Raw genomic sequence first — 22,183 nt, forward strand, 5'->3', positions numbered from 1 at the left:
ATATGCTTTTTCTCCTCTTCCAGCAATTCCCAGAGGACGGGACTTAAGCAGTTTTTGGCTCCTGGTTTTGTTTTTTCCAGCTCTGTGATTTCCCGTAGCAAATATCTAATGCTGTGGTTTCAGAAGGTCAGTTCTGCAGAACTCAAGAGTTCATTCTTCATCCAAGTCCGGCCTCCTTGTACTTAATCCAGATTTCATTTACACACATGCGTTCCATGGATGAATTTTACAAAGGCTGGGTAGCTTTAAAGAGCAAGAAAGCCACCTATTGTGAGAATATTTTTAAAGAAAAATCTGTGCATGTGTTATCTGTGATTTCATTAAAGCTATTATTTGATATTATTGTATTAAAGTCTTGAGTGCCAGGTATGAAAAACCAAAGCCATTTAAGTAGATGGAGGCATTAGTAAGTTTGCCAGAGAATATGTCTTAATTCGTCTTGGCTTGCCCTCTGCCAACTCAATGCATAGCAACTTTTTTTCTCTCTTCTATTAAAAACAGTAAATTCAGTATGTTCCTGGTGTGTTTTTGCCGTAATAGGGGAAAGAAAATTACCTTCTGGAGGATTTTGTAGGAAGTGCCTTCTAAACGAGACTTGTTTTTGTCAGATAAACTTGCTTGGTCTCTTATTCAAGTTATACTGTTCATCTTGAAACAAAGCAAAAATTGATATCTCCCATGTAAGGAGACTTTTATTATTGTATTAGAATAGAGCCAGATGAATTAGCAGCTCTCAGAGGCTGCTTAGTACTTGGGAACAGATCCAGAGAACAGTCTTACCTCAATCTATATCAAAACAGATTGCAGACTTTGAGTGGAAAGTAAGTTAGACTGATTCGTCTCAGGTTAATATTGGAGCTCAAGTTGAATATGTCCTAGGGTTTCAATGTTAGAGATTAATAAGGGCTCTATGATTTTAGGTACCCTTACTTTAAATAGGGGTTTTAGGAACAGTAATTATAACAGTTAATAATAATGAACGGTGTTAATTATTATTTAGTATAAATCCTATCTTTTGCAGCTTATCCAAGTTGAGAATCTTGTGGAAAGTACTCCAAAGCACTTTTAACTCACAGAGCATAAACAAACAGATTATATTAGCTATATAAATAATTAGTCATGTGTTAGCTAGACTGCAGAAGCTATTCTTGCTTTCATCATGTGGCATATGTGAAGGTAAGACCTGCAATGAAAGAGTGTCACTTAAAAGTGACTTTACTTCATGTATGATATAAGCTAAAAATATGAGTCTAATAAAAATTCAACAGAGATGAACCACCTGACTGTTACTGAGCTGCATCACAAGTGTTTTAGTGGTATCATTTTAATAGTTGAGTCTTCTTCCTCTTATAACAATCTTCATCAGGACATCCAAATGACTCTGCCTCAATCTTTTGGAATGAGAAGCATGGAGACATTTGAAGCTGCTCATCAGTTTTAATCAAAGTATTGTTTGATTTGTGGTGACAAAAGCAAGTTGTTTTTAAAGAAATTCTCAAACTCCACTCATTTGAAGTCTTTGCAGGACTTAGCAGGAGGAGATCAAGGAAAAAAATTCATTTGAAGGGAATTACATGCCAATGTACCTTAAAACAGTACTTTCTTTGGAGAAATGCTGTGTAGTGCTTGCTGTGTTATTTGAATTTTCATTACAGTTTTGATACTTATAAAATACATTCCTAATATAATTTTACTTTTTTTTTCCTCCAAAGTAGCAGGTTTTTACTTTATCCCCTTTTTTGCTTTAATTCTATAGTGACTGGGACATCTAATGCTTACAGTGGCCTATATCTTGCAGTTATATCCACTGAAACAAAGCTGTAATTAAGGCATGCTTTTCTTAATCCTTTGGGGATTTTTTTTCTGTAATAGATTAACAGATACTATAAATTAAGCCTTACTTTGGCCCACTTTGTGTTAGAAATTTCATTTTAGAGTTACTTTTTTAAACTTTCTGTGGGCTCCAGAAAAAAATTGTATTAACTGAAATTTGTTGATACTTGTTTTAGAACAGTCTTGGGTTTTCCACCTCTGTCCACACATTGTTGCAGTCCAACTTGATCTGTTATTTAACCAGGACAAAATGTGGCAATCCTCAGTAAAGTGGTAGGTTGTCTGCCTGTTTTAATAGATCCCACACAGCTGATGTTGTAATTGAGGCTTTTTTCCTTCTAATTGAGGCTTTTTTCCTTCTGGGAGAGATCAGTCTTTGTCTTCACGGAAAATAAGTGTAAAGTTGGAGTTCTTATTTGTGACACTCAAATGTGTGTTGCTGTGGGTGCATATGTGCTTGAGGTTAAATGGGTATATATGCATTTTTTAAATGCGTGAAGGTAAAATAAGGACAGTCTATCTTCTGTGCATTTCAACTGCCTTAACTTTCAATGGAATGCCTCTGCAACTTTAAAAATCAAAGATCTGATCAGCAAAACCTTTGTCCCGTTTCTTTTATCTCAGCTTTTTTATATATTTCTCTGGGAACACTTAATCTTAAAATAGTGCTTGATGGATCAGTAGAAATAGGTGGAAAAAGTGCATCTCTTGGATAAATGTGGTATCAACTATGGACTTGGAGTATCCAAGACTCCTCTGGACTCTTAAAAATCATGGTTTTCTTGCTTTGAACAGTTAATACTAGGGCAGGTATTTGTGTTATTAATGCGGCTTGGTAGGGAATGGTTACTATTGTTAGCTGTGCTGAAGCATGAGATGCTGCAAAAGCCTTTGTCCGCCTTCACAGGACTGAAAATAGGGTTAGTAGATTGTGGGATTCTATAGAAACTAAGGTGGTTACTTCAATAATTGTAGTAGGACTAGCCTTTTTGTTTGTTAGCACACAGTATTATCCTTAGAAGTCTCACTTCATAGCAGGGTTTGAAACAGTCTATGCAGAATATTGAGAGGCCACTCATGTGTATTGTCATTGTTATATCTTCAGAGACTATCAGCGCTGATCAGAAAGCCTTGGAATTTAGCCAGATGAATATTCTTCATGACAGTCCTTTGTTGATGCAGGATGACAGAATGGATGAGGTTTGAATGGATCTTTGGAGATAATCGTGAAGTTCAACCTCCTTGGCTCAAAGTAGTGAAAATTGAAACAGGTGGTTTCTCCGGATTTTATCCAACTGGGTTTTCAATGTCTCCAAGGCTGGAGACTCTTCAGCCACTTTGAGTGACCTGTTACATTGTTCAATAACCATTACATGAAATTACATTTAAACCCTTTTTCAGTGTATTTCATTTTGTACCCATTGCCTCTTGTCCTGTCACAGGACAGCAGTGAGAAGAGCTTGGCTCTGTCTTCTTTATTCCTTTCCCTCAGGTAATTATCTACATTTCATAAAATCCTTATGAGCCTTCTCTTCTCCAGGTTTAACAGTCCCAGCTCTCTTGGCCTCTCCTCATGTGAGAAATGCTCCAATTTGTCTGTCAGCTATATGGCCTTCTCCCAAACTATTTCCAGTATGGGCATATATCTGTTGTGCTGGGGAGCCCAGGACTCCAAATGTGTCTTACCAGCACCCATCACAGGGAAGGATCACTTCCCTTGAGCTGATGGTGATCTGGAGGCTGTTGTCTGTCTGTGCTGCAAGGGTGGGTGTGGCTGGCTCATGTTCCCCTTGTTCATGGGCCCTGTGTGTGCTGGTGCTTGCATTTTTTTCCCAGGAGTAGGACTTGGTACTGTCTTTAAACTTCCTGAGATACATGTGTTGGCTCACACCTCCTGTCCATTGGTGTCCCTGTGAATGGCAGCACATCCCGCTGGGCTATCAGCCTCTCCTCCTGGTTGAACATGCTGAGGGTGAGCTCTGTCCCATCATTCATCTTCATTAACAAAGATGTTAAATCGTCCTGCCCTGGGTATTGACCCCTGGAGTTCACCAGTAAGGCCAGGTGTCCAGCTGGGCTTTGTGCACTGGTGACAGCCCTTTGATCCTGGCACTTGAGGCAGTTTTCTGTGCTCTGAGATCCAGAGTTCCTGGGGGCTGCTCTTGCTGGTAACAACAGAAGCAAAGGTGGTAGTGAGTACCTTGACCTTTTCTGTGTGTCCTGTCAGCTGGTCCTCTGCCCAATTTAGTCATGGTGCCCTAGTCTTCCTGTTGCTGATGATATTTTTCCAAAACCCCATGAACCATTCTAGAACATTCTCGGTCCTCCTCCTTGCTTTGATCCTTCTTGGATTCCTGTGTTCTACTATGTCATTGTCATTGCAGCCATGTCTTCCCTGACCTTGACGTCACTGGCCAGTTTTTCCATGTTTGTAATTATGATGTTTAGCGCAAGTGAGGAAAGGGAGGCACAGAAGTCTCTGCTTGCATACACTATTATTGTGTATTAAAATGATTCAAGAAGTTGCTGGACAGCCTGTTTAATTTTATTCCTTTTGACATGCATGTCTCAACAATCATTTCCTCACAACCCTGCTTTTGGTCACTTTCTCTTTAAGTAAAGCCTTATTTAAGTTTGTTTCCCCCTCTCCCCCTCCACCTTGCTTTGAAGGGTTATAGAGAACTCTCACTATTATCATATTTAGTTCTTCTCCCTTCAGGCTTCTTAAAATTTTCTCTATATATTCCACTACAGTCTGTATCTCAGAACAAAATATTTGTATTTTTGTTATACAAGACGGTTATTCCCTCCCATAATTTCCTTGTTTATCATTCGTTGACAGCCCGTACTTTTGATATCAGTACTTCAAAACTAATTTTAAATTGCTGAAGCAAAACTTGAGAGGATCTTCCATGACTGAACATTTCACCAAGACAGTGCTACTTTTTTCCTTAGATGAGTATTTAACTTTGTCACTGTTTGAAATCCATGGTCACAATTTGAGTAAACTAGCAGCACGTTTTTTTAAACTTCTAGTAGTTTTGTGTCTTAATGATATGTTGCTCTTTTGTTTAAGAATAAGCTGCTTCAAGGGACAGTTGTTTTTAAGTGGCTTCTCAAAATTGAAGAGAAATCAGAAATTAATTTCAGAAGCCACTCTGCATCTCTTGTCTTCAAGTCCTAGTACTGATAATTTTGCTCTAAGATTGGACAGAATGCTGGGCAGGGAAGTCTGTCTTAGGCTCATTGTCTTGCAGTTGCCACAGTAGGGGAGGATTGAAAGGTTTTCCATCCGCCTTTATTTCAGTGACCTTTTCCAAGTTGGGAGTAGGAGTTGACTAGGAAAAACCTAAACAGTCGTTTCTCTTCAGTGAGAGAGACTCAGTTTTCTCTTGAGTTTTGTAAGCTGAAAAATAAATTGAAATTGAGAAGATAATATTTCCTGTTTTCAAAATGCCATTTCTGCAAGTCTTTGACTTACTGAGCTTCCCACACAATTCATACTTGGAATTTATTAAACTGCTGTATGTGAAGACTCCTGTGTTTAATGCTTCCAGCAGCTTGCATAAGTGAGGTAGAATAAAAGTTCAAAGTAATGTTAGCATGTGAAATGTTAACAAGTGAAAGCATGAAAAGATTCTGTAACCATTCACAAGGACTTAATTTTCATTATCTACTTAATGCAGTGACTGTAGTTTCCACAAACTCTGTTTGCTTGCTCTTTCAGGCTGAAGGTTTGGAAACAGATGTTGGAAGATGTTAGCTGTGGATACCGGGGTTGTGGAGGAGTGGTTATCAGAGTTTAAGGTAATACTTTCTCATATATTTTGTCAGTAGTGTTTGAATTGCTGCTGGAGCAGTATGCAGGACTGCTTGATTCCTGTAGAAAACAAAAAAATAGTAACCTTGGGTTTTGCTGAGATCGTGTGATAAATACAAATGTTTGCTTGAAAAGATTTTTTTATTTCCTTGCCTCCTGGAGGATGACACACTTCCTGATACAGAGCAGTGAAAATGTGTATCATAGGTGAATGGTTTTGTTGGTTTGAGTACTAGACTTGACTATAGGTTTTGCTGCTGGTCTGCTTAGGTACACTGGGAATGTGTTTTCCTATCTGTATAGTGGAGTATAATCTCCTTTGAAGGACTGCAGGTAAGTACTGTAAGACCTATGTTAAGTTTAAATATACAGCTTCTAAAGGGCTGTTAAAAATATTAGATTTTTACCTTCTTAAGTACTGGCAGAAAATACGTTTAGTGTTAGAGAAGAGCTGTTTGCATTAACTGGAATTTGTGTTCTTGCAGAGTAAACTGTATCTGGTAATAATGTTCACTGCCTGTGTACAGTCAGTCTTGAGAACTCCTTGAAGTACGGATCTGAAAACTGTTAAGTTTCATGGTACTGACATTTCAAGTGAAATTTCAGTGAAGGTTGCACTTCTGAAACTCTTGGTTTTTTAATCTATTTTGCCATCCACTGTCATTGCATTCTGTATAAAACTGCAAAATGATAGAATGCAGTGTGTCTTCTGGCAATGATTTCCATAGTAAGGATTTCTTTACAAGACAAGTTTTAGTTTATAGTTAAACTCTGATAAATAATAACTTGCAATGAAAAATTGTTGTGGAAATAGGTGTTATATTTTAGTGATAAAATTGCTTATAATATTTTTATTTCAGACACTGCCAGAAGCATCCATATCCAGCTATGCTGCCAGTTTGAAAGACAAGACTGCTTTGATTTCATCTCTTTATAAAGTAATTCAGGATCCACAGAGTGAAGTAAGTATATTGGATTTCTCACCCAAAATGTCTGGCACAACGCTAGCAGAATAAAAATAAGACCTTGCATGCTAGTTAATTGTGTTCTAACTACATGAACTACAGAACTACATGAAGAGTTTCCTTCAAAATGTTTGTTCTTAACAATGACATACTATCATGGAAAAAGAGAGTCATAAGTTTTGTAACCTGATCATAGCTGAATTTGTAGATCCCACTCATGGACTTCAGGACTTGGATATAGAATTGAGAAATATATTAAGGAATTGAAGAAATGTTTGAGTCTGACAGAATTCTTTCTGTAATTGAATGTGAATCTATAGATGTCAGAAGCTTGTCTGTTACAGTCCAAGAGAACAAAGAGAGGTTTGTGATCCTTTTGTTGTTGTTTGAAATACATACAGTATAAATACATAGATTTATAAATTGGATGTACCCTTGCTGAAATAATGGAAAATATGAAAAAAATTGGGGGGAGGGGGGCAGATTTGCACAGTACTTGTACCAGAATAGGTTCCAAATCCCATGACTGCCCTTGTTTTAAAGTGTCTGGGTGAATTCAGAACATACTGAGCTGGGATTAGCTGTGTGTTGACTCACTTTCTATGGTCCAGCAAACCTTGTGTGTATTATTTTAAGATTACAACAAGTCCTTATTTCCTCTTCTGAAAAGGCCTAGCAATAAGGCACCTTTTCAAAGTTTGAGATTATGCCAGCAATAAAGGTGAGAGGATAAAACACTTTCAGTATATACATTTTTAGGGAGAATGCTCATAGTGAAACTCTCAAGTTGTCCAGCAAAGAAGAAATGTAATTTTTCTTTGCTGCTCAGAAAGGCATTCTGAGTTATTCCAACTACTGAGTCAAGCCTGTCTGGTCTTCAGAATGCATATCAACATGTAAATTAATCAGTTGAGTCTCCCTGTTGATAGCCAAATTAATATTTTCATATGTTCTCTGATTTCTTACTACTTCTGGCTATCGCTGGGTTTCTCAGGGACTTTAGTAACAGGGTGCTACTGCAAATTCTGCTTGAAAAGGTTGTTGGGATAATTCCAGGGGCAAGGTATTGAGGATTTCCTTGTTAGTGAGACTTAGAATTAAAATGAAAAACCAGTGCTGACACTGTGTTATGCTGCCTTGGTAAAAAGGTCTAAAGTCTTCATTTGGACCGTTCTCCAAGTAGCTGTCCCTTTGTGAAAAGGGTTACTTGGAGCTTTCCACATCGCGAAAATAATTATGAACTAGCAGTTAAAAAGATAAGTAATATTTTTCGACTGTTATTTGAGATCTGTTAGCTGCATTGTGTAATGGCATCTTGCTATACAGTGTGGGGTATGTGCTGTCCTTTCTTACCTCACGGATGTAATGCAAGGGGGGAGGATTAATGCATGAACACTACAGATACTGCTGAGATTAAAAATGGACAAACAACCCCGTTTGTACACCTTTGAATATATATACTTCTAATATAGTTGTCAGTACTGTAAAATTGTGAATTATCTTGTTTTGGGGAATGGATGTATTTTTTTTTTTAAGCATTTGAAAAGTAACCACATGTATTTGCATCTGTAACTGCATTTTCCTGTTGGTTCATGTGTGCTTTTCATATGGGTTATTTTGGTTTGCTTTTCCAAAAACTAATAATCCATTTTTGAGCTAAATGAACTGCTTGTTCAATACCCACTTCATAGTAGCTTTGTTAGTAAAGACTGTTATTTACTTTTGAGGCTCCTGGGCCACTGCTAGGTGAAAAATGTAATTCAATAAAAGGAGAGTCTTCAGTAGACGTGAAGATTTAAAAAACTTCTAATTGACTCAAGACTCCAACAATAATACATAAATATGTGAGGTTTGTTTTTTCACTGTCGCTGTCCTTTTAGATAGGACCCATGCAGACATTTGCATTAGGAAATAGTTTTTGGAATGCGTGACACATTTGGATGCAGCTTAAAAGGAAGAGGGATGAAATTGCTTGGACATTTTGTTCCAACACTAAAATATTCTTCAGTCTAGATACTTTTTAGGAGTGCTTGGTGTAGAATGATATCTTGAAATGGCAACAATCATTAGTGCATTTTGATATTAGGTTGTAGCATGTGGTGGCATTTCGAGGAAGAAAATCTGGTTTTGTACTGATTAGGCATTTAAATGTGCTGATACAAAGCTGTCTCAACAGAGATAACGATGTAAACATGGATACCTGTCATAGCTATTTATGTGCCTTTTAAATTTCAAGCACATCATTCAGAACTGATATTTCATTATGGGAAGCATGCAAATTATGGGAAATATGTAAGCAAATTATGGGAAATACGTAAGCTGAAGATGGACAGTAGTTCTGCTGGTAAAGTTTTCTAGAAAGATCTTTGCTATACTCTTAAAACTGATGACTATTTCAGCTTGGCATGGCTTTTTTGCCTGTAGATTTTAGATTACTTACAGATTTTTCACATATGATTTTTCCAAAGTGAAACTATATCTGTCAGAAGCTAAAAGTTCCTCCTTTTTTTGAATGGGTGAGATTGTCCCAAATTACTTCTTAAAAAAGAACCAAAACCTGCTAAGATCTTTCAGTTTCAGAAGTAACTTTATGAGGTAAGAAATGTTGACTCAACTTTTTGTTCAGGAGGAAAAGCTTAGGAAAGCAAGCAGATTTTTTTCTAGCATGATCTGGTGGTTTTGCCTCCTTTGCTGCAATATAGGGCAGAATATAGAATTGGGTTTCTTACTTTTCTGAAAACTTGTTCCAATAAAACTGAAGGTGTGACCTAGACAAACAGCAGAAGAACTGAATTTAGTAGTTCATCTGGCTTTGAAAGTGCTTACTGTTTTCAACAGTATTTTCTACTTGGATTAGGAAATTCCTTAATTTCCATACATTGACGCATGATGGTTAACACAATGCTTCATCCTATAGCAGAGGTAGGTGGTAACACAAGAATGCATATTAAATCAAGACATACAATGCAAGCTGATTGCTTATTTTTTTTTAAGTCTTTTTTTTAACTTGATCTAGCTCAACGTATTACTTCCAGTTCAGTATATTACATCCAGCTTAACAAATTTGATTCTAAAATTACTCTTGAGGCTTCCCACTTCTGTCTCAAACTATAAATACATGGAAGTTTCTAGAAGATTTTAATGAGAGTGGGAAAATTACTTAGTTACTGTAATATTTGGAATTTAAGTGTTATGCAGCTTTTCTCACTAGGTGGGAAAAAGCTTCCAGCAATTTGCGTGTATGCTCTTGGAGTTCTGGAATAGCAAGACCTTTAGTTCAGGTACTTTTCCTGTATATTAAAGATATTGAGAGCATGGTATGAGGTATGTGATAACAAGTATCCTCTATTTATGCCTTTGAGGCCAGAGGAAGTGAGCAAAAAATGAACGAAAGTGGCCATTGGAATTCTTCCTTCATGTGGGATGGGTGGCTCTACTTTTATCATCCAAAAGTATGCTATAAGGATGGAAATTGCGTAATGCGAGGCGGACAGTTATTGTATCAGTCATTGCCTAATAAGTAAAATGGAATTTTTATCAGTTTACAGTTTTATCTAAAGGATTAATCCAGACAAAATTGCTGATTCTTGCAATGTTTTATTCATTCACAACTGGAACTTCTATTTCAGCTTCTGGAGCCAGTTTGCCATCAGCTGTTTGAGTTCTATCGCAGTGGTGAGGAACAGTTGCTACGGTTTACACTGCAGTTTCTGCCAGAATTGATGTGGTGCTATCTTGCTGTCTCAGCCAGCAGAGATTTGCAGAGCAGTGGGTGCATAGAGGCTCTTCTCCTGGGAGTTTATAACTTGGTTAGTATTTGTATGTAATTCAGCCTAAAATATTAGTGTGCTTCCGGGGATACCGTGGAATGTTTTACTAGGGAATAATTAACAGCTTTGTTTCAGAATTGAAACGAAGTGATTGAGTATTGCATTTTGACACTTCAAATGGGTGTCCGTGTCAGAAATCTGCAACATGAGCTTTTATTCTTTGGTCAGTGTTTTTTCTGTTCTTTCTGTGGTTCTTAATTTTTTTGTTACTAATTTCTTTGTGTGGTTATTAAACTCACATTCTGCTTCAGAGCTTTTTGAGTCACTACTTTTGAAGTGGTTACCCATATTTTCCGCAGTATTTTGACTATCTTGACTAAAACCACAAAAAACCCTAACTGTCAACAAATTTAGTATTTGACTGCTGAACAGATTACCTAGCTTTTAGAAATTAAAGGTCTCCATTTTGAAATAACTTTGACATTTTGAAAATATTTTATATGAAAATATCCTGTTTGTTGCTAAATTAATGCTATGAAGAACAGAATTAGTAAGGAACCTATAAGAGCCCCACATTTTAGTATTTTTATGGTTATTATAAAAAACTCAGTGTAATTATGTCCACTGGCATTCTTGTCAGTGTAGTTTGTATGTTCTGGATGTTCTAGGAAGGCTTTTTGGGAAAAGAGTGATGAACTTGGTTGCTTCTTCCCATTCTGAAAATCTGGAGAAGGTGGCTGCTATCCTCCTTCTAGAACTAATCACAAGTGTCTTTGCCAAGCAAGTGAAAACCTCTTTTTCACCCAGGAATCCAATTAAAAAGACCTGAACCCTTATATTCTACTCCTCTTTGGGTGCAGAGTACAGGCTTTGTGTGCTTTCTGCGTGCTTAGTTGTATCTGACAAGAACACTCCTGGAAAGCATTTGATGTGTCTTATGCCTTAAGTCATTTCCCTCCCATATTTCCATTATGAAGTCATCTAAAATGGTTGATGGATATGGCTATAATCACTTGTTTTTCTCCTAGAAGAGATTACATTTACAGTTAATCTTAAAACCAGTTAGTCCAGTAACATCTCAGCTATGAACAGTTTCTTTCTCGATTAGTAACTTAGCTCTCCATCTCCAGCTGATTGAAGTTGTAAGAATTTTACCACAAGCTTCTGTAGGAAGCTGTGATGGCTTTGAGAAACATCCAGGTGGCTTTGGGAAACTTTTTTCCTCTCCTGCTTTAAGACAGAATGAATGCTTATGCCAAAATAATGCCACGTTACTCATATAAAATTTGTAATTTAAACAATCAAGATGGTGTTGTTCTTCAGTATACAAGATTGAAAAGGTAGTACATGACCTGCTTAGATACTTTTTTTCTCTTTAACCAGCTACTTTGTTTTCAAAAACAAGAGGAAATATGTAGCCTAATACAAATAATAATTCTTATGTAAATTATATATATAGTAGCTTTTGCAAACTTGAGAGAATTAACATGTTCAGTAGGAATCCTGCAGTTTTTTACTGAAGGAAAATGAAAAATTAAGTATTGATCAGAATAATTTTAAATTCATTCTGTTGTGAGGGGTATGGAATTACTGTGGCTGAACCTTGAGATCATGAACTGTTTTTTTTTCTACCTTCAGCTTAGACACATAACAATAGTAGTGCACATAGTTGAAATTTTTTGCTTTCCTGGCCGTAGGTATCAGGGTTTTTTAATATGCTTCAGATCTTGAAATGTACTCCTAAAACTTAATTACAAATCTGATTAGAATGAAGAATACAAATATTGTTATTTTTGGATTTTAAAAGTTTGGATGTGACCAGCTTCTTTACTCTTCTCCTGTATATTGAGGAAAATGTTTTCCATATTGATGCAGAAGCAGTATTGAAAACTGAAGTATAAGTGGAGAGTGGAGGAGCTGTGTAGCTTTTCAGAAGGAACAGCTCTGTATGCCTTTTTGATACTTTTCGTTCTTCATTTACTGCTTCATATTCTACTTTTAAGACATAAGTTTTAATTATTACTATGTGAAGTCAGTCCTTCAGCCTTCCAAGGCATATGGGTGATAGGAGACACTGAAGCTTCTCTCTGATCAGTACTTCTGGATATGTGGAATCTACTGCTGAAATTTAGAGAAGAAGAAATAAAATCTGGTGTGTGGTGTTGGTTATTGATCAAGCCTGCTTTGGATCTTCCAAAGTTTTTTACTTGAAATACTACAGTGGTCTTCTGTGGTATATAACCACATCTTGTTTTGCCTTACCCATTGCTTTCTGTTAACTTATAGGAGTGAGAAGTCTGCCAGCATAGTGCTATGGTTGCATCTTTCAAGAAAGTAGCTTCTCCAAGGCTTTGCATCCATGCTTCTTTTAATTCCATACTTACAGAGAGAGTTAGCAGACTTGGCTTTTGCAAATGCTGTGCTGTCTGCTGTTGTCAAACCATATGAGGCTGCAATCATTCATTTCAGAGCTGTAATATTTCCAAAAACAAATTACTCGTAGAGTCATTACTTGATGGTTAAATAGTTTTCAGAACAGAATTACTGAGCATTAACCTTTACAATTAGCAAATAGTGTATAATTAAAAAAAAAGATAATGCTGTTTAAACATGCTGAGATTTCCTGTTACTGTTTTTAAGGTGGATTATGTATGCAAAATGCATGGGCCCTTTGCTAAGTCATTTGAATAGTTTTCAGAAACAAACCAAATGCAGTGTTAGAAAGCAAATAGATAATTTCTAACTTGTAGCTCAAATTTTTATAGCATCTCTATCTTTCCCTATAATAATATTTAACATTTTTGGCTGTCTGGTTTCTGCAGTACAGTGTAACCATTGGTATCTTCTGTCTTTTTCAGGAGATAGTTGACAAAGAGGGACATAGCAAAGTGCTGAGTTTCACAATTCCATCTTTGTCCAAACCCTCAGTCTATCATGAAGTAAGTAACATACACAAAGTGAAGTTGTTATTGATTGGGAAGGTAGAATGCTTTGAGGCCCTTTGCTAAGAATAAAAGCGAAAATTAGTTTTAGCATGTTGCATGGTGACATAGGAACATGTTTCTCAGACTTCCGAGTACTGGTAACTGTCTCTGAGGCTTCTTCAAGGCCGAATAGTCATAACTGCATAGTATCCGTGCACCAACTGTATCTTTTCTCTATTCTGAAACCATATGCCTTATCTGGTGTAGAATGACTTCTCAAATCTAAGGCAGCTAAGCAGTCAATTAATCTTAAGCCTGTTGAAAATTTATATACAAATATGGCTATGCTGATCGTTGTCTGTTTTTACTTGCATTATAACAAAATTTGGGGTGGACATGTTTTGAGTGACCCTTTTTCCTTTAGCCTTCCAGCATTGGCTCCATAGCTCTCACTGAAGGAGCTTTGTCTCAGCATGGGTTGTCCAGGGTTGTGTACAGTGGACCTCATCCTCAAAGGGAGATGCTTACAGCGCAGAACAGGTGAAATTGTATAAGAGGATTTTGCTTGAGAATCAGTAATGGATCTTAACTTCTTCTAATTCTTATTATAATTGTAGACTGAAGGTGGATAGTGTTAAGCTGTGTTTTGTGGTGTGGTTTGTTTTGTTGTTTTTAAACGCATGTAAATGTAGATGCAGAAAGACTAGCAGGGCATATAAAGAGGAAAAACTTACTCAGTTGTCAATTTTATTGAAACAAAATACCAAATATGTTTAAATAAGTCTTGGAAATTTTCATATAAACTTGTTTTCTCTTAAAAAATAAAATCAGTAATGTAATACTGATGTTTCTTATAAATCCCAGGTTTGAAGTGCTGACTTTCCTTCTGCTCTGTTACAATGCTGCCTTAAGCTACATGCCTGCAGTGTCTCTTCAGTCATTGTGTCAAATTTGTTCAAGGTAATTTCTGTGGGCTGTTTACACTTAAAATGGCATTTTCAACTTGAAATGCAATCAGTTTGACTTTCTTTTTTTATGAAAACAAGCTTTGTGTTCCCAAAGGCTGTTTTTAAACTTGACTTCTTTTCATAAGTATTTACAGATGCATTATTTGCTTTCAAAGTATCTCCTATGTAACTTTGTTTTGGGATCTCAAAGTGGGGAAACAATAACCTGGTTTATATGCAGATTAAGCTTCTCCCCTTAGTGGAGAGTTCAAATAAAATGAACTATTTGTTCTTACTAACAGTAGTTGTAGTTGTGTTAACTAAAGAAAACCAGAAACGTCTTTTAAAAGTGTGGTAAATTTCGCATTGCAAGTTTACTAAATATATTTGAATGCTCTTCAAGTTGAAACTTTCTTGGAATTATAGTGAATATTGAAACTAGAAATAAATCCGTTTTTACAGATAAATTGTGTATTTCCAAAATCAGCTGTTGGTTTATAAAAACGAAAATAACAGGGCCAAAAAAAAAACCCACCCAAACCCTGAAACAAAATGAAAAAAAAAAAAAAACCCCCTCAGCTTTAATTACAGTGTCTCTTTTTTGATCAATTTATCTTTTCAAAGGGAAGGAACTGATAGTAAACATGTCTGTGTCTGGATTTTTGAAAGGACTTAAGGTTAAGGGAAAAATTAGAATGGTCTCCTTCTCTGGGAAACCAAAGAGACCTAGAAGTCAACTACAGCACCTTTTTTCTAGTTGTAGTTCCTTGGTTCCTCACACAACCAAAACATGACAATGGATGTCTGTAAGATTTTCTTCTCTTCAGAGGAGGCCAGAGACTTTGGAGCACTTGGCAATATTTACAAGAGTTTTTACAAGATCTTTGATAGATAAACTGCTCTAAAATGTAAGGTAGAAAATATTTAGAAGCTAAGGATTGTGCGAAGGAAACTGTTGCTTATTCTGCTTGATTAGGTTTTGATTGTATTTGGAATAAATAATTTTTTGAAAGCCTCTAAAAGCAAGCTACCAGTAAATGCAAGCAAGTCTTCCTACTTCAAAATGTCTAATGTTTGGATCATCATCATGGCTTGGCTTTGTGAACGAAGATTTAGGAAGGCTCTATCCACATTTGTTACAAGCACGCTGGAGACCAATATGAGATAGACACGTCTGATTGCAAAAGGCACAGCAGAAAGACTCCTTAGGTTGTATAATCTGCAAGACACAGTTCTTTCTGCATTGTCTTTTCTCCTCGAGAGTGATCCTGCGTGTGTTCTCAAAGGCATCAGCAGCGTTATAGATGGTGTGTCTCCAGGCCTCCCGATTTGAGGCCAGAGTAGACCAGATATGGTGATCAATATGGCCGAGGCTGAGATGTTGTTTCAGGGAGTCCTTGTATCTTCTCTTCGGGGCTCCTCTCTTGCAGCAGCCGGTGGCAAGTTCACCATAAAGCAGGATCTTAGGGAGGCGGTGGTCCTTCATCCTTGAGATGTGTGCCCTGCCCAGCACAGCTGTGTTCTCAGTAACATGGCCTCAATACTTGTGACTGCTGCTTGTTCTAGAACAGATGTATTGGTCACATAATCTGACCAGTGGATGTTTAGGATTGTCATCCATGTTTCTCTGCTTACTGAAAATCTCACCTTGACAGCATTTTAGAGATTCAAGGGAATATGTTTCAGAAGCTCAGAATATCTTTCAGTGTCCTGTTTGGATGTGGTAGAATCAATATTCTGCTATTTGGCTATATAAAATAACTCTTTTAATTGGTTTGAGTGATGTCAAATTTAGGGGTTTTTTTTGAAGATTTACAGTGAATGTGCTTTCTTCTAGTAAGTCTAATTGAATTTTTATGACTTTTCTAAAGAATCAAAATTATCTATTTCTTCTTATTTACAAACATAAGCTGTATATGTGAAAATTACAGCACAAAATATTTTGTACTGATCTCTAATTGTAAATCCAGATTTTTTGCGTCTGGGCAGTTACTAAGTTTCTTTTCATAAGAACATACCTTACTGTGAAGCTGATGTCATTCTAGCCTTTTCAGAGAAAATAACTCAGGACTTTTAAAAACTAATCAATACTGGAGAAGTATTGAAACTATATAAACTACAAAGATGTTTCTACATTATTTGCTAATGACAAATGCGTGATTTTTTTAGAATTTGTGTCTGTGGATATCCTCGCCAACAAGTGAGAAAGTACAAGGGGGTCAACAGTAGAATTCCAGTTTCATCTGAATTCATGGTGCAAATGCTAACAGGGATCTATTATGCCTTGTAAGTTGTTTTTTTTAATATGCATACAAAGTAGAGAAATGTCAGCCTAATTTCTATGCTTGTTTAGGCATGCTACATTGGAGGTGTTTCATTTTCCAGTGGACAGATGCTGTGTCTAACAGTAAGGTCCTTGGGAAGAGTCAGTTCTCCAGCTAGCTGGCGGAAGTTACCTGTGTCATACTGGGGAAGGATGACTAGAACAGCACTTGATAGTTGTAACTGCTGGTGTGAATAAAATATTTTAAAAAACCTTTTCCAACCATTGTTGACTGTCCACAGTTTTGCATGTTTAGTTCTGACATCAGTTGAGTTGAGGAAAAGAGTTTTTTTTTCTCTGAAATGCTGATGTCATCTACCCTTTGATAGTCATGTCAATGTGTGAAGCTTTCTTGCTAACTGAAATAATTAGAGACTAGTAATACAGGGATACTCAAAAAGTGCAGGAATATTAGAAAATCCTGTTTGAGTTTCAGAATATTTCATGACTAGCTGATCAATAGCTAATAATAAAATTTTTAAACTGCTTGGCATGGCCAGTGAAAATAAAGCTTTGTCTCCATAGATGCTACTTCAAAGTTCTATAAATAGTTCATGCTAAAGAACGCAAGTAGTTCAAATCCTTTAAATTGAGCTCTCAAGGAACACTAGATCTGTGAAGGTTATGTGACCAAGAAGGTTCATCTTATTACATATATATTTACCTTTGCAGTTATAATGGAGAATGGGATCTGGCTCGTAAAGCTATGGATGACATTTTGTATAGAGCACAGCTTGAACTGTATCCAGAACCTCTACTGGTAAGTATTGTATTTCAACATTTTGTTGAGTAGAATTTTTAGTCTAGGAAATTCTTCCTGTGAACATGCATGATGCAACATCATAGAGGAACTGATAAATCTGTGTGTCTGTGCTTGTGCGAGCAGCTCCACCTGTAAGGTATTTTCAATGTTACTATGTCGTGTTTCCTAATGAACAAACTATTTTCAGTAGAACACTTCTAAGTCTTCAGAACTTAGATAATAGCACAGAAGAACTCTGAAGTAATAGCCACATCTTTTAAATTGGCAACTTTCTGTTTTAAAAGTGGCAAGTATTAGTTCTGAGAGCTGACTGCAGCCAGCATTCTTTATAATCTGCGCAAGAAAGCTAGTGTGCATTTTGACCTTAAATTGGAATTGCACACAGTATTCCTCTTAAAGTAGTAAGAATCCCTGACAGAATTCTTCTAAAATTTGGATCTTTGTGTTCAAAACTTAACTACATCTCTTCTGTTCTAGGTTGCTAATGCAATAAAAGCTTCACTGCCTCAGGGTGCCATGAAATCTAATAAAGAAGGTACAAGATGCATTCAGGTTGAAATTACACCTACTTCATCCAGAATATCAAGAAATGCTGTAACTAGCATGTCTATCCGAGGGCATAGATGGAAAAGGCATGGTAAGAAACACACTTTGCAATGTGTGAAATCTCAACTTTTTACACATTTTTGGAATAATGAGAATTTTTTTATTTCATATCTTCATTACTTGTAGGCAGGCAGCATTTGGGAACGTTTTATTTTCTTGACTGGTGAATGGGAATCTCAACGCAGTTCAGTTGAAGTATAGTCTTTATTTCCTTAACCATGTTTAAAAAAAAAAAACAGCACAACATACAGAAAACCTTTTTGTGAAAGGGAAGTGTAAACAGTTATTGCTTCTTTTAAGAGACTGATGTTCCTGTTTTCTTTTGAAAACTAGTTTCTAGTACCTGGAGCAAAGTAAATATTTAACAACTTTACCACAGAACCTCACATGTCTTAAATTACTTGAATAAAAGTTGGATTTAATGTTAGAGAGATAAAACATGTTTTGATGTTGGGGTTTATCCCCGGCCAACAACTAAGCCCCACATAACTACTTACTCCCTGCAATGGAATGGGGGAGAAAATTGGAAGAGTAAAAATGAGAAAACTTGCTGAGATAAAGAGTTAATTAGGTAAAGCAAAAGGCATGCATGCAAGCAAAGCAAAACAGGGAATTCATTGACCACTTCCCCTGGGTAGGCAGGTGTTCAGCCATCCCCAGGAAAGCAGAGCTCCATCACACATAGCCATTACTTGGGAAGACAAATGCTATCACGTCGAATATCCCTCCTCTTCCTCCTTCTTCACCCAGCTTTATATACAGAGCATGATGCCATATGGTATGGAATATCTCTTGAGCCAGTTGGGAGCAGCAGTTTTTTGTGCATCTCCAGCCTGCTCACTGGTGTGAGTAGCAGAAAAGACCTTGGCTCTGTGCAAACACTGCTCAGCAATAATGAAAACATTCCCGATTTACCAACACTGCTTCCAGCAAAAATCCAAAAGACAGCCCCACACCAGCTACTGTGAAGAAAATTAACTCTGTCCCAGCCAAAACCCGCACATTCGGGCAAACTAATATGAAGGATTCCGCAAAGCAGAACATAGGTCTGGGCTGAGAAGTACAAAAAATGGTGCTGAATGTACTACAAAAGCAGAAATATCAAAAAGAGATTTCATGAGTCTAAATGTTGTATTTCACCACTTTTGCCATCTTCAGATGAGGGAAGAACTGCTGGACCAGCGATGAGAATTGGCAATGGCTTGTTCTGTTGGTGTTGTATTTCTGGTGATAGGCTGAGAGTGTGAGTGTAGATAAGAGTGCTTTCCTAATAGGTTCAATGAAGATTTTGTAGTACCAATAAAATTTCTGTACAATATGAGCTTTTGTAGTATATGGACAGTTCAGTCAGAAAAATTTTGCCAAGCTACTTGTCTTTAATGACCAAGAGGTTCAGGTAAGTGTTTAGAAAATTATTTATAAGTATGCTGGGAGAAGATGACTTCAAAATAATGATAGAACTTCCTGAGCAGTAATGGTACCCTTTGGTGGTGGTATTGCCAACAGTAAGCTACCAGAGGGGATGAAGAGCAGAGGAAAGTAAAATAAACAAATTTCTTTTTGATTGATTAAAAACTGCTTAAAACCGTCAGACAAAGCTGAGGAGCAAAACATTTGTGTCTTTTAACTCTAGTGAGATCCAGGAGCAAGTCATTATTGAAATCTCACGGCTGCTAAGGGCCATTTTATTTTGCTTTCTTCAGTGTTACAGTTATTAAGGATGGATTATGGACCAGATGCAAGAAAACTGTATGATGGCTCAGCTTTTAAATAGGCAAATGCCCTCTGAAGCTTGGCAATTTTGTTAGTATTATTTTCGAGTAGTTCTATGCTTGTCCAAATGAACTGGTGGAGAGAGTAAGGTAGCTCAGAGATACTGAGTGCTAGTTCATCCAGAGAAATTCCAAGTGTATTAAAATGAACATTTGCTTTGTATTTGTGTTTACAGGAGAAAAAACAGGAGACGAAAGTGTTACAGAATCAGTATAACAGCCATCCTTATAAGAATGCAAAATTTTCAGGAAATACAGAGTCTAGAAGTTTTTACAGTTATTGCCTCCTGGCAGGGAGTCATGCTTGGTGAAGTTCAAGAAAAAATGTGTGAGACAAGTGTGCCCTGCAGCAGATAACAGTAAGGTGAAAGGGAAATGAGAATAATAGTAGAACTCAGAAATGGGGTGGAATGCTGTGTTTGTGACTTGAAGAGCCTTTTTTAAGTCAGAATGGATGGTCTCCTGTTTTCAACATTCCTAATAACCTAATTCAGTGCCCTACAATTCTTGATGAAAGAAAGATATGAAATACATCTTCAGGGTCAGCATGCAGAAAGAATAACAAGACTTGTGCTTACAGATGATTGTTTGAATTAAAATAAATATTGGAGTTGGTAGAGATTAGATGACAAGCCTTGTACCTCCTCTCTCTCGTGGTGTAAGGAAAAAAATGTGTTTGGGTTTTTTTTTATTTTCAGTATAATAAAAATGAGTATAAATGGATTAGGAAGCCAGATGAGACATATTTTGACCTTTTACGTTATGTGAACCAGGAGATCTGATGAAGCAACGTATCTCTTGGGCAAGCAAGGGCAGCAATTTTCAATCACTAGCTATTTGTGTAAAATAAATAAAATAGAAGAATTAAAGTGAATCACATTGCCAACTGAGAAGCATAAACTTTATTTTTTTTGTCTTTTAAAAAAACTCAGTTTCTTACAAAAGTTTTCAGACATTAGATCTTGCTGGCCTTTGCTAGAACTCTAAATCGAAGTCAGTTTTGAATAAAGGTAGACTTAACATTGAATCTTCTTGTGATACTTAACCTTGTAAGTTGTTTGTTAAGAGCAGTTACTTTACATTCACAATACCGATTTAATTCTTAGATATCTGAGATACATACTTTGGAGGTACTAAAGGTGAAGGTGATTTGCAAAATGGATCAATCTAATCACAAATGGGTAGTGTTTAGAGTGAGTTGATACTAGCCACCGTTTAGCAACAAATTATTTATTGATATTGGTTTGGATTGCCTATAAATTATAAAACTTCAAAAAGAGCAACATTAGCTCTTTGATCTAGCATTAGTTCTTTGTAGCTTGTTTAAATTCAAACCTTAAGTGGCATCTCCATTTCCATTCACAAGTAGAGGAAACCAGAAAAACCATACAGTGTGTAAGGAGCATCAATACTTAAATGAATGTTTATTTATGGAAGCTAGGGAAAAAAAGCAGCAAACCCTATCAGTGCTTTATTTATTAAAGTAAAATCTTCCAAACTGCCATATAAAGGAGTTGCTTGGGAAAAACGTCTGGTGTAGAGGTAGTGTGTGTAAGAGAAATACTGTGATTTAACAGACTTAAGAAGACCTAAGCAGATGTTGGTAAGATACATAACACAAGAACAAAGACATCAATTAGCAAAGAAGTTACTTTTTTCCTCACTGCAGAAATTGGCTTTCGTGTAGTACACAATGTTTAGAAACATTAGTCTTTGAAATCTCTCTGTGGAGAGAATTTTCTTAGTCTTTTTTTTTTTTAACAGTGTTAACTCCCAAAATTGTTGTAACTTATAAGAATCTGTAACGAATGTTAATTTTGGGATATGAGCTTGATGCTTTTGTGAATAATTCAAAATGCTAACTCTGTTGTAGAGCTTGAGCTTGTGGTGGTTAAAATTGAATTGCAATCCAAGTGGGCAGTTTGTGTGTGCAATCTGTAAATGTGTAAATGATCTCAGCAACCGTAATAATAAGGTAGACTGTGACTGAAATACCTTTTGAATTAAGTCTTAGCAGTTAGTAATCGGGAAATGCACGTATCAAGATTGGTCGTACTACTCAAAGCTTTCAGAAATGTGACTCCAAATGCACTTTTCTTCACCTGTTATGGGCATATTCATATTAATATTCAAACTGGCATAATTTTTCAGTTTTGTCTCTACACTATTTAGCAGTGTCCTTTGTTTTCTCTTTTGTTACATTGCCTTATGGACTGGGTATTAATCTCTCTCTCTCTCTCTCTCAAAGGCTAGTTGCCCAGAGTTGAAGCAGTATTATCTTCAAAACCAAGCAGTATGAAGCTGAAGGTGTGGTTTAGGTGTTCTTAAAAGTTTTAAAAGAAGAAGGGTATACTACTATAAAGGACATACATTATGTAGTCTTATGCTGCCCCAAGATGCTATGGTAGACAGTGTTAATGGAACTGAGATACCCAATATCCCATTTTTTCATTAGCTTCC

At 36.6% G+C, this 22,183-nt stretch overlaps 1 protein-coding gene across 11 annotated transcripts in view; it reads left to right on the plus strand.

Moving 5' to 3' along the window:
• The window catches only part of HYCC1 (hyccin PI4KA lipid kinase complex subunit 1), a 45,339-nt gene that overhangs the window by 15,642 nt on the left and 7,514 nt on the right, over positions 1–22,183 (plus strand). For all 11 annotated transcript variants that reach the window (XM_051785929.1, XM_051785940.1, XM_051785939.1 and 8 more), the window contains 9 exons: positions 5,561–5,640; positions 6,514–6,615; positions 10,248–10,427; positions 13,247–13,327; positions 13,737–13,852; positions 14,177–14,272; positions 16,429–16,545; positions 17,255–17,342; positions 17,823–17,982. In XM_051785929.1, coding sequence (XP_051641889.1) covers positions 5,590–5,640; positions 6,514–6,615; positions 10,248–10,427; positions 13,247–13,327; positions 13,737–13,852; positions 14,177–14,272; positions 16,429–16,545; positions 17,255–17,342; positions 17,823–17,982 — 991 coding nt within the window. In that variant the 5' untranslated portion in view covers positions 5,561–5,589. The remainder of the gene's footprint in view (positions 1–5,560; positions 5,641–6,513; positions 6,616–10,247; positions 10,428–13,246; positions 13,328–13,736; positions 13,853–14,176; positions 14,273–16,428; positions 16,546–17,254; positions 17,343–17,822; positions 17,983–22,183) is intronic.

The sequence above is a fragment of the Manacus candei genome, unplaced genomic scaffold, assembly GCF_025592945.1.
Source record: "Manacus candei isolate 608988 ecotype Guabito, Panama unplaced genomic scaffold, ASM2559294v1 h1tg000021l, whole genome shotgun sequence".
In the NCBI taxonomy this organism is placed as follows: Eukaryota; Metazoa; Chordata; class Aves; order Passeriformes; family Pipridae; genus Manacus; species Manacus candei.